This window comes from Melopsittacus undulatus, chromosome 8 (assembly GCF_012275295.1).
Source record: "Melopsittacus undulatus isolate bMelUnd1 chromosome 8, bMelUnd1.mat.Z, whole genome shotgun sequence".
Classification (NCBI taxonomy): Eukaryota; Metazoa; Chordata; class Aves; order Psittaciformes; family Psittaculidae; genus Melopsittacus; species Melopsittacus undulatus.
Genome location: NC_047534.1, coordinates 44,427,763 through 44,442,461, shown reverse-complemented (window position 1 = coordinate 44,442,461; position 14,699 = coordinate 44,427,763). Strand labels below are relative to the sequence as shown.

The following is a 14,699-nucleotide window of genomic DNA, read 5'->3' as shown; positions in this document are numbered from 1 at the left end:
GGTTCAAGCGGTTCAGCAGATTAATTTGTTCTTCAGTAGGAGCGAGTTATTATTTTAATAGAAAGGAGGGAGAATGGAGTATTTGCCTAAACTGCAGTTTTTAGCATTTCATCTTTGTGATGCTCATAGGAAAAAATACCCTAATTTGTGTTTGTACCACATTTGATTTTAATATTTTTAAACACCCACTTACAGATGATTACTGAACAATTCTTAAAGGCATTTTAGAAGTTATTACTCTTCATCACCGTTCCATGTTTCCCTCAGTGCCACATAAGGTCTTCCAGGATTAGAGAACAAATTTTAAGCAACAATTTGATGCTGGTATTGCGATGCTCATTCAAATCATAAACATTAGCTTAAAAATAATATTCAGTAAGCAAACTGTGGTATATGAAGTTGCAACTGGTACTAATAAACTAAGTCAAGCTAAGTCACTACTTTCTGCTCTCTATATTAAGAACTAACCTAGTTTTTCAAGTAATGTGATAACTATTAGCAATATAGACTTCTAAATCATTAATATTGTGCCTCCAGTAAACATACCAATAAATTAGCTTCTGTATGATGCTAACTGCTATAAAAAAGGCAATTCTAGTAGAAGCTCAGTATTTCAATTCAAGCATCATGCTCAAGTCTGACTTTACTCAGATTGACTCTGTTATATGCAATGGACTTACTAAGTGTTTATTCTCGGTGCCCATTGTAATAAATGTGAAGAGAGGATCTGCTTAGGGGCTTTATGTGTAACAAACAGTAATGTTCACAATGAAAAGACTAAAAATGTTATGATTCTTTATGCTGGTTGTATATTTTCAGAGATATTCAACTTGGATGAATCTTGATGAAATCAGTACAATGAAGATTTAGAAAATTCTCAAGTAGCATTTATTCCTATGCTGGCAAAGGATATCAATAGGATAATCTGATACCAAAACATATCGAAGGACATCAATTGACAAACACCTTAAACTTGTACTTACCAAAAATGGCTTGCAAATTAGGTATATATGAAAAATAGTGTGAGCCATAAAGTATATATCCTTACAATGCTGGCAATTGTTACAGAAATCAGCACTTTTCTTCTTTCTTTTAAAGACAGTTGCATGCAGGTATTTAATTATCAAGGTATTTACCAATCTGAATGACCGAAGAACAGATAATCCTTCAACATTTGCAAGACCAAGCTCCATTAAACTAAGGCTAACGATAATACCATCAAAAATATTCCAGCCTTCTTGGAAATAATAATAAGGGTCCATAGCAATTATCTTTAGTACCATTTCAGCTGTGAATATCCCAGTGAATACCTAAAACAAAACGTAATTAATTAGTTGAGTTGTTATAAGAAATAGTAAATATTTCTAATCAAACTTGAGTTGTCACTCCTGTTACTTTACCTATCACTTTTACCTGTCACTATAAAAAACGGCTGACTGTTGTCTCCAAATGGCATTGAAGTATTTCTAAACACTGAAATCTGATCATTAAAAACAAACTACTAAATCAGGATAGCTAAAAGAAGGCAGAGATTTGATAAACCTATAAAAAGTGATTCACCAGTCAGCAGATCAGCTCTGGTTCATATTTGGCTGATATTGCTGGACTATCCATCCAGAAGGTGATGTGTTATGATCCAGTGTTTTCAGTTCTGTTTCTAGAGAACACTTCCAGTAAAGCAGAAGACTCAACAGTATTTTTTACTTGCTCACAGTTTAAGCAGATGTGGTTTAGAAACTCTCTAAAGTTCGACTCTTGAAGGACACTCTCTTAAGGTCTGTTTTTCAGGTCAGAGTTGAAAAGTATAAGTGGAATAGACAGGGGAAGTTGGAGTTTCTTGCACAGCTTTTTGTAAGGATATTGAGGTTTCACACACAGCTACTCTTCTGTGTGACAGCTATTTTCTTTTGGGAAAAAGAGTTTCAAGTTGATAATGTCTGAAATATCTCAAAGTGCCAAACCTGAAATTATCAATGCTCCTTAGAATTTTAATGTCCAGAATTTAACCCATTTAAATTTCTTGCAATAAGTATTGATTGACCAGTGCTTTGTGCAGCATAAAGAGAAGTTTTGGAGTAAAATGCAAAACCACTAAAAACATGCCAATATTCTGCACAATACTCAAAGAATTTCCTAGATGATCCAAAAGCCTACTAAAGTGCACCAACATACTCTGTCATTGCCTCGTGACAGTTCTTTACCCAGCTTGTCTTCAGTCTTCCTACAGTGAGTTTTATGGAAGCTAAGCTGACTTTTTATAACACTATGTAACTACACTCACAACTTTCTTTTAATTTAAGATTAGGAGGTGGATACATTCACCTGAATGTTGTGGAAACATTCACCATTGTCAAAGTGTAAAAGTTTATACTTTCGAGAAAACAGAAGTACAGCAGGAAACTCTTCACTATTAAATTGAGATATGAGAGATGTTACCATATATTCAGACGCATGTAATAGATATTTCTATATTTGGTAAAGAGAATGTGACAAAGAAGATTATTCTTGACAAAACTGTCATATTTTACAAAATAAAAAAAAATTGGGAAAAGGCAAAGAAAACCATTTTATTTTAAAATAGTTCCTTCACAAAATAACCCATTCCATCCATAAACTACTTTTTCTTGAGCATAACTGCAACCCCAAATACACAAATATACATTTTAACAGAAGTAAACTCAAGTTTTCTTACAATTATTTAGGACTTTTGAATAATGAATGGCTTTTAGTATTATGAAAATGAATCATTGTGTTTTAGAACTATTCCTCCTCATTAAAATACTGCAGAAAAGGCAGTTATATTTGTCATATTTAATTTATCCTCAAACAGACCGTGATGTCACAAGCAAAGAGAAAATTAACATATTTTGAATGGGAATCACAAAATCAAGGTTAATAGATTAGTACAGTGAGGATCAGAGAATTTAAATGAAACCAGCAGGAATAGTATTCACTGCATGTATGTAATAGACATAATTAAATATACTGATTTGATACAAAGGTAGTTAAAAATATGGCTGCTGCTAGCTTACAGTAGAAGAAATAAACATGAGATGGGAAAAGGCAGATGACATTGAAAGTGTAAATGTTTGGAGAGAAATACTTGTAAAAATATGGTAGAGCCACATTTTAAAATACAATATTCTGTAATCTGTGATGAATATAAGAATATCCCAGTAATTAGATCTTTGTGCAGGAGAAAGAAAACCATAATGCACACAAGAACACATAGGTAGTAAGTGCAATTTTAGTTCTATTTTTTAAAAAAGTCAGAAGGATATAACACCAGTAGATATAAGGAAAGTGTTTAGACTTTAGAGCATACTCTGACCAAGAAATCCATTGCTCTATTTAAACATTAGCAGATTTAAAAAAAAACTAATCTTTTTGAGTGATTAGTTCAGAAAACTTGGTTGGTTTTGATTTTCAGGACTGCATGCTGTGTCAGTCAGTCCAGACCTTTCCTGTGTAAACTATTGGTACTTGTGTGTGCTGGCAAAAGATTAAAAATGTATATGTCTTCTTCTGAAACAGTTGCAAGGTTCTGTCTTCTGCTTCCTGAGCATTAGAAGCAAATGGAGAGAAACACACAAAAATATTTAAGTGTTATGCCACACTTAGGTATCTGCTCAGAAACAGAATTACATGTAAACCTAAATCTCTGGATCAGCTTAAAATCAGGAAAGGCATAACTAATAAAGTTTCAGATACAAGGTGCTTTTTGTTAGGGAATAAATAATAATCTTCCAGTTTATTAAGTACTTTTTAGTTACTTAAAAAGGCAAGGACTATGATAACAAGAAATGTGCTTTCCTTTCTTGGAAAAGTAGTGTAACTGAAAATATATCAAAGAGAAATTCTGCCATCTGAATATTTCATTACATTCTTACAGAAGAAAAATATTTTCTGTGATGAAATATGAGTACTTTGGTAAAAATTAGATAAGCTACCATAGCATTTTAAAGAAAAAGCCCAAGGCAGACCTCAAGAAATCTGACAAGCCAGTGAAGCCTGCACTTCTAGACAGGTTTGGTTATACCGTTATAGTAAGTACAAAATAGATTAATGAAATTTAAGCACTTCAGCAAAGATCACTTTATCTATAAAAAATCATATATACAGTTTCTAAACCGATCATAAAAAAAAATCTGGAACAAATTTAAAACAACTGCAGTACATTTATGCATTTCTTCTTTTAGAAAAGGTATTTTCAACAAGTAGTGCATAAGAAACCACTTACCAGGTTCCCCACAGAAAGGACGCTGCTAAACTGTTCTGTCATTGGGTAATGTTCCATGGCCATAAACAATGTGTTTAAAACAATGCAAATAGTTATAGCAAGATCAACAAATGGATCCATCACAACTAAATTGACGAGGTGTTTCACTTTTAACCACGGATTCCAGCAATCCCAGATCAAGAATGTGTTTGCAAATCTGTACCAGCATGGTGGGCATTTCTGTCTGGATTCTTCAAGCTCTGAAAATAAATAAAGTAATAGAAAAACATTAACAAATAATGAATATCCCAGTTACATCCTCTGAAAGTTCTTGTTTTAAATATGTACAAAGATTAAATCATTCAAAGAAAGACCTCACATTAATGTGTGATTTCCTTCACCTATATTTAGCCATCTTAAAGTTGAGTATCTAATTTATTTAAGCTTCTTTACAATCAGTAGACAGCGAAATTATCACTAAAGAGTGAATCACCTCGGATAGCTATGTGAAAAGAGAAATGTGTTTGTCTCTTTCCCATGTAAATAGAGAGAGTCTAGACAGTTTAAGTCAGTTGACTTGCTTACAGCAGATGTCTTTTGGATATTAAAAGTTAACATGACTCCATCGTCAGTTGTATAAGCTTCATAAAATATGAAATTTTTGTGTTAAATATGTAACATGCATACATGTTTTGATTTGAGCTACTAAAAGCATTATATTTGCTACTACACTGTTTCACTACAGTATCATAACAGATAAATGATTTGGTGTGCATACCTATCACTGATTATTTGAATCAATATTTTTAATATACGGAATGCCTGTTTTCTTATTTTAAAAATTATCACTTTACTTTTACAATTATGGTGTCTAGCCATTGAGAAACAGAACAATGTTAATATTAGCAGAACAACTCTGCCCTCAGAATATTTACAAACTGTTTTCTTCCATTTCACTGTCAATATTATCAATGTTACAGAGGAAAAGTAACTTCTACTGAGTTAGTAATAGAAAGAATGGATCACTAACGTGATGGGATGTTTGAGAGTAGCCCAGAAAGAAGACTGGTATTTGCTTAAGTGAGAAATACTTAAACTATAAAATACATGAGAAATGGACACAACTGTTTCAATAAAATTTATGCATAGTGGCATCAACGCAAATCTGAAATTTGTCAGTTTTCAGACATCACTATAGCACAGGAAGTCTCCATCCTCATGACACTTCTAGATGATTTTGCTAAAATAGCAAACATAGAATCATAGAATAGTTAGGGTGAGAAAGGACCTTAAGATCATGTAATTCCAACTCCACTGCCAAAAGCAATGAGACCTCATACTAGACCATGTTGCCCAAGGCCTTGTCCAACCTGGCATTGAAAACATACTGAATTAGAATATTTCTTAGTAAGGATTTAGTGCTAAGTTCTACACTTTGAGGACCAGTGGACTGATTTTTGCTTCTAATATTGTCCTGTATGGGTGGAATTACAGGAAGTTAGAAAGTCACTTAACAGATCTCAAATTCATTGAAACTAGCAAGCTCTCCCCTCACATCAGACTGTAGTCTCCATATAGAAAAGGGTATTGTCAGTAAAGTCTTCTATAATATTAACATGTTTTTTTCTGGCCAGAATAACGGAAGGACAAAGTATTCAACTGGAACAAGAGTGTAGCACCCTCTAAGGAGATACCCTACCTACCTGGGATGAGAGCTAAGAATTGTACATCAACAATCAAGAGGTACCAACACTTCCTGCTTGCACTAAAGTAAGAAGATATACTCAAATATACTCAGAAAAACACATGCTTGTGAGAATGGTTTGTGAATACTTTTAGAAGAAAATAGGCAAAATAAACCTTAGATTTCTGACTACAATTGGTTTGGTATCTCTTTATCTGAGAGTAAAGGGCTTCAGAACTCCCTTTAAAAAGGTATATTTAAATTCTGGCTTAAATTAATCTTAAGAACACTGTAAATTTTATTGGTAATTTCTTGCCCTTTTAGAATATATGTTGTAGGACATCCTCAGGGTTTGTGTGACTGCAGCAGCTGTCACACTTTGCCAGTATCCAGTAGGTAGATCCTTTAAGTTTATAAAAGTACTTTAATGGCATATGTTTGAAGCATGAGTGTACTCAATTTCCATTAAGTAAGCAAAACAATTCTTACAATGCAAGCTTTTTTGTATATTAATTTTTTTTAATCTTTGATATACTTACCTATGAAAGTTTAAGCAATGCCTGAGGAAGGCAGTTCATGTGCATTGCCATGGGCTGATTATAGTTGACTGTTTTCCTTAAAACTATCTTTTTCATTCCAGTTTCCTATTGTCTATTCTTAGATACTAAATCTAAGGAAAATATCTGTTCTAGGACATCACTGCCTTTATCATAGTAATTTCTGTGTATCTTATTTGATTTTTTTCTGTTGATATCTTATAGGAAGAAAATCCCTGTATTCTCTGTTTGGGGATCTGTCAATCCCCTAGCTATAATTATTTTGGGTCTGTTAGTCCATTCAATAGAGTAACATTTGGAACATGCCACAAAAAAATAAATGACTAAGCATTCAGAATGGGTAAATGGACTTAGAAATGCTCAAAAGCCTTCTCTATCTGATGTACAGTGATTTCACTTGTCCAGTTTTACATTTAAAAAGGAAATTATGTAAATAATTGCTCTGTACATATGGTAAGCTGAAATTACTGAATTGCTTGTCAGATAAAATGCATCAAATACCTTCCATTGTATTTGTAAGTATGCTGGCTATACTCATTGCTCTTTGTCTTGCAGCAGAATCTTCTAGCATTTCCATGGAAATTTGATAAGAACTCAGTCTTCTTTTTCTTATCTCTGTTTCTGTAGTGGTGCCCTGTAAATGAAATACTGAGGAATTAAACCATTTTTTCCAACAAAAATTAGCAATATTTACTGTGTAAGTATTGTAGTGATAATAAAAATCAAGTCTGTGCAGTATATTATCCTTTCTTACATACTGCATTTTTCTGTTCATGTAGGAATTATTTTTGTTCTTTCTTGAGGAACTCAGTGGGAATTTTGTACAGTTCCTCAAAAAATCAACTGAGGGACAACATACCAAGGCAATGTCAGACCAAAGGTGATTCTTATTTAAATCATAGAGTCATAGAATGATTTGTGTTTGAAAGGATCTTAAATATCATCTAGTTCCAACACTCCTGTCATGAGCAGGGACACATTCCACTAGACCAGGTTACGTAAGTGAAAATTTTGCTTGGTATCTTTTTGCTAATGACAATTATTCTTTTAAGAAAAAAATATCAAAATTGGAACCTGTCACCTTAATTTCCAGCAGCTAGACATATTCAATAAAGCCCAAGCAAAGAAAGAAGTGAACCATTATTTAAGAAAGTAATTTTCCTACAAGAAACATGAATATAATTCTGGAATTCATTATCTCTTTAATACTATGCACTGCTTTCCTACCCTGATAAGTGTGCTTGGAAATTTTTTTAGGAGAAAAAAAAAGAAAACCACATCTTATCTAATAATTCTTCTACCTAATTCTCACCACTGCAGTGTTCATACAGAATTTGTTCTTGCAATAGATCTGCAAGTCCTTTCTGTTTTGTATGGCTTCTAATTATCTTTTCAAAGCAGTAATGCCTGATTCTGATTTCACTGTGTCTAATGTGTCACTACTCTGTGTCATGTAGCTGTTTTTGTTTCGGTTTTCTTCTGGAGTGTGGCCTAGGGTTCTAAACACAGGAGTAGAATTAAAAAGTTCCTAAATCTTGGTGCCTGCTCTACCACCAAGTCTGTGATTCATGGAAACCACTCACTCTTTTTCTCATTACTCTGTTCCTACCCAGAAAAAGAATAAAAAAGCCTGCAGAACTCATAAGGGATTTCAAGGTTATCTTAGTATGAAGATGAAAAACCATTTTCAAGCACTCACTAGTGCTATTTCTTTACTGAAGACTCTTGAGTTAAATGGTTAATTTCAAGTGAAAGTATTTCTGAAATAGAAGTATATGCACATAACCTCTGCGGTAATCTGACTGAATTTCTGGTATGAAGGTCTGTATCAAGATAGCAGAGAAACAAAGAAGTAAAAAGAAATGTGTAATAGAAGTAATGAAATCTCAGTACTTATTTATGATGAAAATATTTTTCAGGGTAATTACAGTTGTATTATAGCTACCAAAATGCCATAGTGAATCCATACTAAAATACTAATAATGAAAAAGTTTGTTTTTTTGAAAGCTTGAAAGAACATCTTAGCTTACAGCAGTCTGAAACTGGGACTGAAATGTAAAGTAATTGCGAAGATACATAGAAATTACATGTATTTTTCTCATGAAAGTTATGAGAAAAATTTCTTCAAGATAAATTCAGTAAGGGGCATTTCTACGAATTGTCATGGGAGTAGTAACTGCATTCTGCTTAATTTTGCATATTTCCATGTTATATCCTTAGTTATGTATCAAAAGTCTGCCTTTGTTGACGAGGTGAAACTATAGAAATTCTCAAATTCAATTTATGAGGTTTTTTTCTTTCTATGTACAGATCTCTTTACTGAAAGCAGGGAGAATACGATACTTTACTAAAGCTCAGACATAACAGGTTGAGAACTTTTTTTCTTTACACTCTGTTGTTTAGAAACCATTGCAAGTTATTTCTCACAGCTGTAAGAAATGATAAGGCATGCAGAAATGATAAGGCATGCAGAGGTGTGCAGTAAGAGAAAAAAACATGCCTGAACAAAACTGTAATAATTACTGATTTACTCCTAATTACCTCTGGTACAAGCTGACCAGCAGGTGAAGTTAAAGGTGAAGGTCCTCCAACTAAGGAAACTACTCCATTGCAATCCACAGTGCTGTGCATCTTCCCATTTACTGGAAGGGCTGGTACCATTCTAGATGACACACTGGCTTGACTAATGTTACTGTTGCGTCGTTCTCCATGTCGATTTGGAACAAAGAGTGAATCTCTTCTGCTCTCATTGTCTTCAAGAGTGCTGTGCTCATCATCAGCAAAGTCATTTTCTGATCCTACATCCTTTGCATGACCTCTGAAACTGAAAATGCTTGTTTTGCTGTTGCGCCTTGGAGAAAACAGGGAGCCTCTAATGCTTAGCAAAGACTGTAAAAGATTAAAAACAAACAAACAAAAAAAACAGCATTAGAACTGAATTCTAAGTTTGTGACTTTTGAAGGAAAAGGAAATGTCACAGTGCTGGAGGAAGAATAGTCACTTTTTTCTTCAATAGTATCAGTGTGTCCATTAGGGCAATGTGCTTATTAGGGAACCTAAAGTGAAGATGAAAAATTCTTTTTAAGGACTGAGGAAAAGTTGCTCAAGAGACATAAGTAAGGTTGGACAGTTCTGAGCAAAGGCAGCAAGCTGAATTATGGATCCATGACTCTGCTGGAGACAGTTCTCAGCTTCCCTACCAAGACTTTGTAGGTATTTGTCTTTTATTCCTTCTATTACAGGACAGAACTAAAAATCTTTACTTTTCTTCCCTTCCTCGTTGCCTGGATTCCCCTGGGTAACAACTGATAATGCTCACTGATCATTGCTTTCTAGTTTATTTGCTAGAGGCAGAGGTGTTCTTAAGTTTGGTATTAAATTCAGTCTAAATTCATGTAAAGAATTTGTCTCCCCTCTTCACTATAGGCTCAATAGCATGGGAACAACATATGCAGTACTCTAAAACTAAAAGACAGAGGCAACAGCTTGGGGAAGCTCTGGAGGTAGAGTGTGAATATGACTAGTAGTACTCTTGGGTATGGCACTCTGGGGCTGTGCCCACTGGCACACATACCAAAAGATACCACTTGGCCATCAGGCGGCTCAATACAAGCATCCACCAGGGACACAGTTACATGAAGATCCTCTTACAAATAAGAAAAATAAATCAGTGGTTGTTGGTAGTTCATCTTTTAATTACAGTAGAAGCTGGTTAATTGAATGTTCTTCTCCCTTGCTACACATTTTATTAACAGCATTCATGAATAAATAAAATGAGTACTAATTGTGGAAGAGAAATCTTGCATTAAGCTTTCTTCCATTCTGCATTTGTACAAATGTTCACATCTTAGTGCATCAAAAACCTGGTTTCAGATGATTCTCGATTTTTCACTAGTTTTGCAGGTGGAAAGTGCTTGCATGTAATAGCAGTGGTTTTTATCCCAGGATAATTAAAGTGAAAGCAAAAACTTATTTATAATATATAAGCCCGTATTAATGCTGTGAAAACCAATCACTGAATACATATATATATATACAGATCCGTATGTATCTTGGGATGTACATACTCAGATTTATATGTACGCGCACATAATGTGTGTGCTGAACTGGTAGTACTGCCCATTATAAAGGCTGGCGGGTGTTCACCATTATGAGTTGTATTTTTTCTGCTTTTACAGCTATCCCAAATTTTAATAATTTGGGATGAAATTTTGTATGCTGGCTGTCAGCCTCAGGCTGAGTTACTTGAAGAATATCAGCCAAATGGTTTTGCTAACCCATTTATGTAAACTTGGCTGGAGAAAAAGTGCTGTTTTGCTTATGCTGAAAGATAATTTTATCCAAAAAGCTCTAGCTGCTAGAGAGCATGACACTGAATTCTGACAAAGTGGTAAACTAATTACTGCACCCTTTATACATGTCTTTGTAAATGTGTTTGGTCAACCTACAGTCCTTTGAAAAACCAGATGCTCACTAGGTTTCATCCGACTACCACTGCTACCTTTGCTTTTTCAGAGAATGTTTCCATGGCTGCTATGTATGTTTGTAGCCCAGTCATTCAAATATGCATTATCATGCTCTGAGCACAGCTAAATGGATTAGGCCCCTCAGGGATCTGGGAGAAGTACTGCTCTGCAAGTCCCTGCTGGATTGAGATAAAAGAGATAAGCCACAATGGCTGCAATTCCAACACATATAGAGGCAGAAACACATGCCTACATGCTTCTGGAAAGTAATGTCTGAAAGGGAAGCTTGGCTTTTCTTGCAGTCTGCATCATTCATTTGCATGTGGAATATTGTGTCAAAGGACAAAACCTCTACAGCAGTCAAATGAGCAGATCATCTCCACTTACCATTCTACCACAGTTTCACAGTCCACCCTGTTTCAGGTGGAGCTCACTGCACTGTTGTGGTGGTGCATCTCCTCCGCCTGCTTCCCTGGATCTCTCTGTTTCCCCAAGAATTCTTGTTAGGCCCTAGCTTTTGCACAGGTACAAGGAGTTGGACAGCTGGGTGCTCCCTGGCCATAGCATGAACAATAATTGCCTAGCAAAGGTGGGAAGAGGCACACAGCTATCAGGAAGGTTGGATACTCCCTGATTGCATCTGTTCTTTTGGGATGATAAATCACTCCCTGACAACCCAAAACAACCAACACAGAATTGAGGCCAGGATGAAAATTTACTAATGAATAAAGCCAATCACTTTATGACCCTATAAATAATGGTCCCAAGAGAGCTTTCCTGAATTGCAGTGGGCTGCGACTGGTACCTCCCTCTGCATGGGATGCCCCTCAGAGCCTGTAAACTCTCAAGGTCATGAAATAGGGGGATCATCTGCCTGGGCTGTTACTTCTGCTCACTGACACTCAACCCTTCACCCATTGAGGAGTTCTGAGAAAGCTGAGGTGGTATGGACACTTACGTAGATACCTAAGTGAGGCAGGACTGTACAGTCCAAGATGAGATCTTTGGCTGCAGTTCCTTTGTATCAGCCTGACTCAAAGTCCATTCCAATTAATGAAAGAATTTTTGGAGCAGTCTTGGCCCAAAACTGATAGTACATTTGATTAGATTGGAGATACACCTTTAGAGTATTACTCAAAGGAGTTGTGATAGGTTTAATAATTTTCCTTACGTTTTATTTTTTTGTTATGCAGAGAACCTAGTCATTCTTCTTAATTACAATAATCACTTTCTTAGAAATGCAAATGTATCCTTTACAGACCAGGCATCATCCTTTATACTTGACTAATTACTTAGGCTTTGTCTAAACTTACACTTTCCTCCTCTTATTGCATATATTTCTGTGTGAATTATTTCTGCCACTGAATCTCATGTTTTATGAGTCGGTAAACTAACACATTTGAGATGAACATTAAATAGGACAAACATTGCTCATTAAACGTGGCTAGTATCAGTAGGTACATATCATCTGTTGCCTGAGATCAATGATCATGTTGAAGAATGCATCTGAGTGACTTTTCTGCAATTACCATAACTGTGTGCAGACTTGAAATATGCAAGTTATCCTCAAGTGATGGAAGAGATCCTTTGATTTAAGGGAACTTTGAAGTTTGGATTAAATGATTTCCAGAGGTCCTTCCTAAACTACTTTTTTCTGTCATTGCAATGATTCTCCATCTTGGATAATGAATTTCTAATGAAAAAGAACAGTATAACTAAATTTTATAAGCGCAAATCATCCCTATGTAGTGCGACTTTGTTGTGGAGTACTGGAGCTATTTTTCTCATTATCTGCCATTTAAAGAAGCTAATTAAGGGAAACTGTAGCAACTAATGGTAGTGTGGAATTTCCTATGCAGAGTATTCTCATGATGTGGTCTGCTAAAACCCCCCTCATATTTGTATAGTTTTTAAATGAATGCAGTACAGAGAACCTATCGATTAATGCAAATGTATGAGTATTAATCAAAGAGTCTTTGATTTTTCCTCCAATCTACTAGGTACATCCTTAGAAGTACATTTTCAGAAATCTTTTAATTAAATTTACAATACCCATGCTATGTTCTTTTTATGGCTTTGCTGATACAGTGGGTCAAACCATATCAAACTCTTAACACTGTTACCAGTACTAACACTGTTCTTTTCCTTCACTCACCTTTTACATAACTTCCAATGTGTAAAGCTGTTATAATGTCAGTCAAAACCAAATTAGAGTAGTCATACATGATTTAATAAAAAAGAGTCATGTACCTGGTGAGGAGATGTGAACCTTTTTTCATATGACAGTTTATTTCCTTCTGTGGAGAAGCGGAAACTTTTCCTTCTGATACTGTCTTCTGACTCGGACTTGGGGAACTTATCGATATCTCCTTTGTCCTCTGCTTCAGACATTTCTTTCTGTCTTCTTTTCTTCCTTCTGTTTCTTCTTTCTTTAGCACTCTTTGAGCTCAACTTTGATGCTTCTGAAGAACTTTCCAAGAGTTCTCCTAATCCCCCTACACCACTGAAATCTCTTGATGCAACTGATGCTGCTGCTACTGCTGCTGTTGCCTGTGAGGTTACAAAGGAAGGTATTCCTAGTAGGCCAAAAACGAACAGTTTTACAGCCTTTAACAACTGTTTTTATTATCACTGTGGTAATACTGCTGGTTGTACACCCCTGAGTATGCAAATATACACAAATAAATTGAACTGAAGGCAAACTGAGTTGTATAGCTCCTCACAGTTTAGTAGCATGAGCTACTTGAAACATTGACTTCATCATAATAGTGGTATCACTGTTCCTTACAGACCAGCTGCACAAGACACTGGACTAAAATTATGTAATTATTGCACAACTTATACATGTTCTAACTCATAAAATTATTATCCTTGCCTTAGAAACAAGATTGTTCAGAAAGTATATTTCTGTCCTTACCTGAGCTTCTTCTTGTTGCTTCTTCAGTTGTTCTAGCATCTGTTGAAATTCTGCTTCTTTCTGCTCTGCTTCTTCCATGGTTGCTTGATTCTGTTCTTCATAGGCCATGGCGACCACAGCCAAGATCAAGTTGATCAGATAGAAAGATCCCAGAAAAATCACGAGAACAAAAAATATCATGTACGTTTTCCCAGCAGCACGCAGTGTCTAGGGAGTAGAAAGAATATCTAAATGTTATTCTGCTACTTTGTTAGTACAACAGCATTATGCTTTCAACTCATGTACAAATAAGCCTATTTATATAATTTAATGTATTACCTACAGTTTCCTTTTTGTCATAAAAGTTTCTTACCAGCTGATACAGGTTTTCCCAGAAGTCCTGAGTCATTAGACGAAAGAGTGACAGAAAAGCCCAACTGAATGTGTCAAAACTTGTGTAGCCATAGTTGGGGTTTCTGCCGGCTTTCACACAGATATACCCCTCTGGACACTGCCTGTGTGAAAACCAAACAGGAGCTACTTAGTCATAACTTTTATTTCCTCTGCAGCAGATTTGTTATCTTCTGGAACAATATGCATTACTTTTTTCTACAAGAAAGCCATGAATACAGTTAAATTCATTCAGAAGAAAAGTCCTAAGAAACAAACTAATAAGATTGTAAATGAAAGATAGCCTTTCCATCCATTCACTGGTTGAAATGACCTAAATATCTAAATTCTCTTCAGTCACATATTGCAAATAGATTTCTTATTCCAAATGAATTTCCTGGGAGAAGTAATTGCTGAAATGCTGCTAAGGTTACAGACAGATTAAGCAATATTATTAGCTAAATCCAATTGTACTGTTAAGGATCTC

The 14,699-nt window shown here is 35.2% G+C and overlaps 1 protein-coding gene across 17 annotated transcripts in view; it reads right to left on the bottom strand.

Moving 5' to 3' along the window:
* LOC101881002 (sodium channel protein type 2 subunit alpha-like) overlaps positions 1 to 14,699 on the bottom strand; it is a 55,011-nt gene that overhangs the window by 31,044 nt on the left and 9,268 nt on the right. For 6 of the 17 annotated variants that reach the window (XM_031052062.2, XM_031052067.2, XM_031052065.2 and 3 more), the window contains exons 8-14: positions 14,196 to 14,337; positions 13,844 to 14,050; positions 13,177 to 13,476; positions 9,002 to 9,349; positions 6,962 to 7,094; positions 4,241 to 4,479; positions 1,137 to 1,310 (exon numbers count right to left, since the gene is read on the bottom strand). In XM_031052062.2, the coding sequence (XP_030907922.2) occupies positions 1,137 to 1,310; positions 4,241 to 4,479; positions 6,962 to 7,094; positions 9,002 to 9,349; positions 13,177 to 13,476; positions 13,844 to 14,050; positions 14,196 to 14,337 (1,543 nt within the window). Of the gene's footprint in view, positions 1 to 1,136; positions 1,311 to 4,240; positions 4,480 to 6,961; positions 7,095 to 7,883; positions 7,905 to 8,983; positions 9,350 to 12,218; positions 12,224 to 13,176; positions 13,477 to 13,843; positions 14,051 to 14,195; positions 14,338 to 14,699 lie in introns of all 17 variants that reach the window. The other 11 variants (XM_034065104.1, XM_034065106.1, XM_034065103.1 and 8 more) reach the window with 7 other exon arrangements.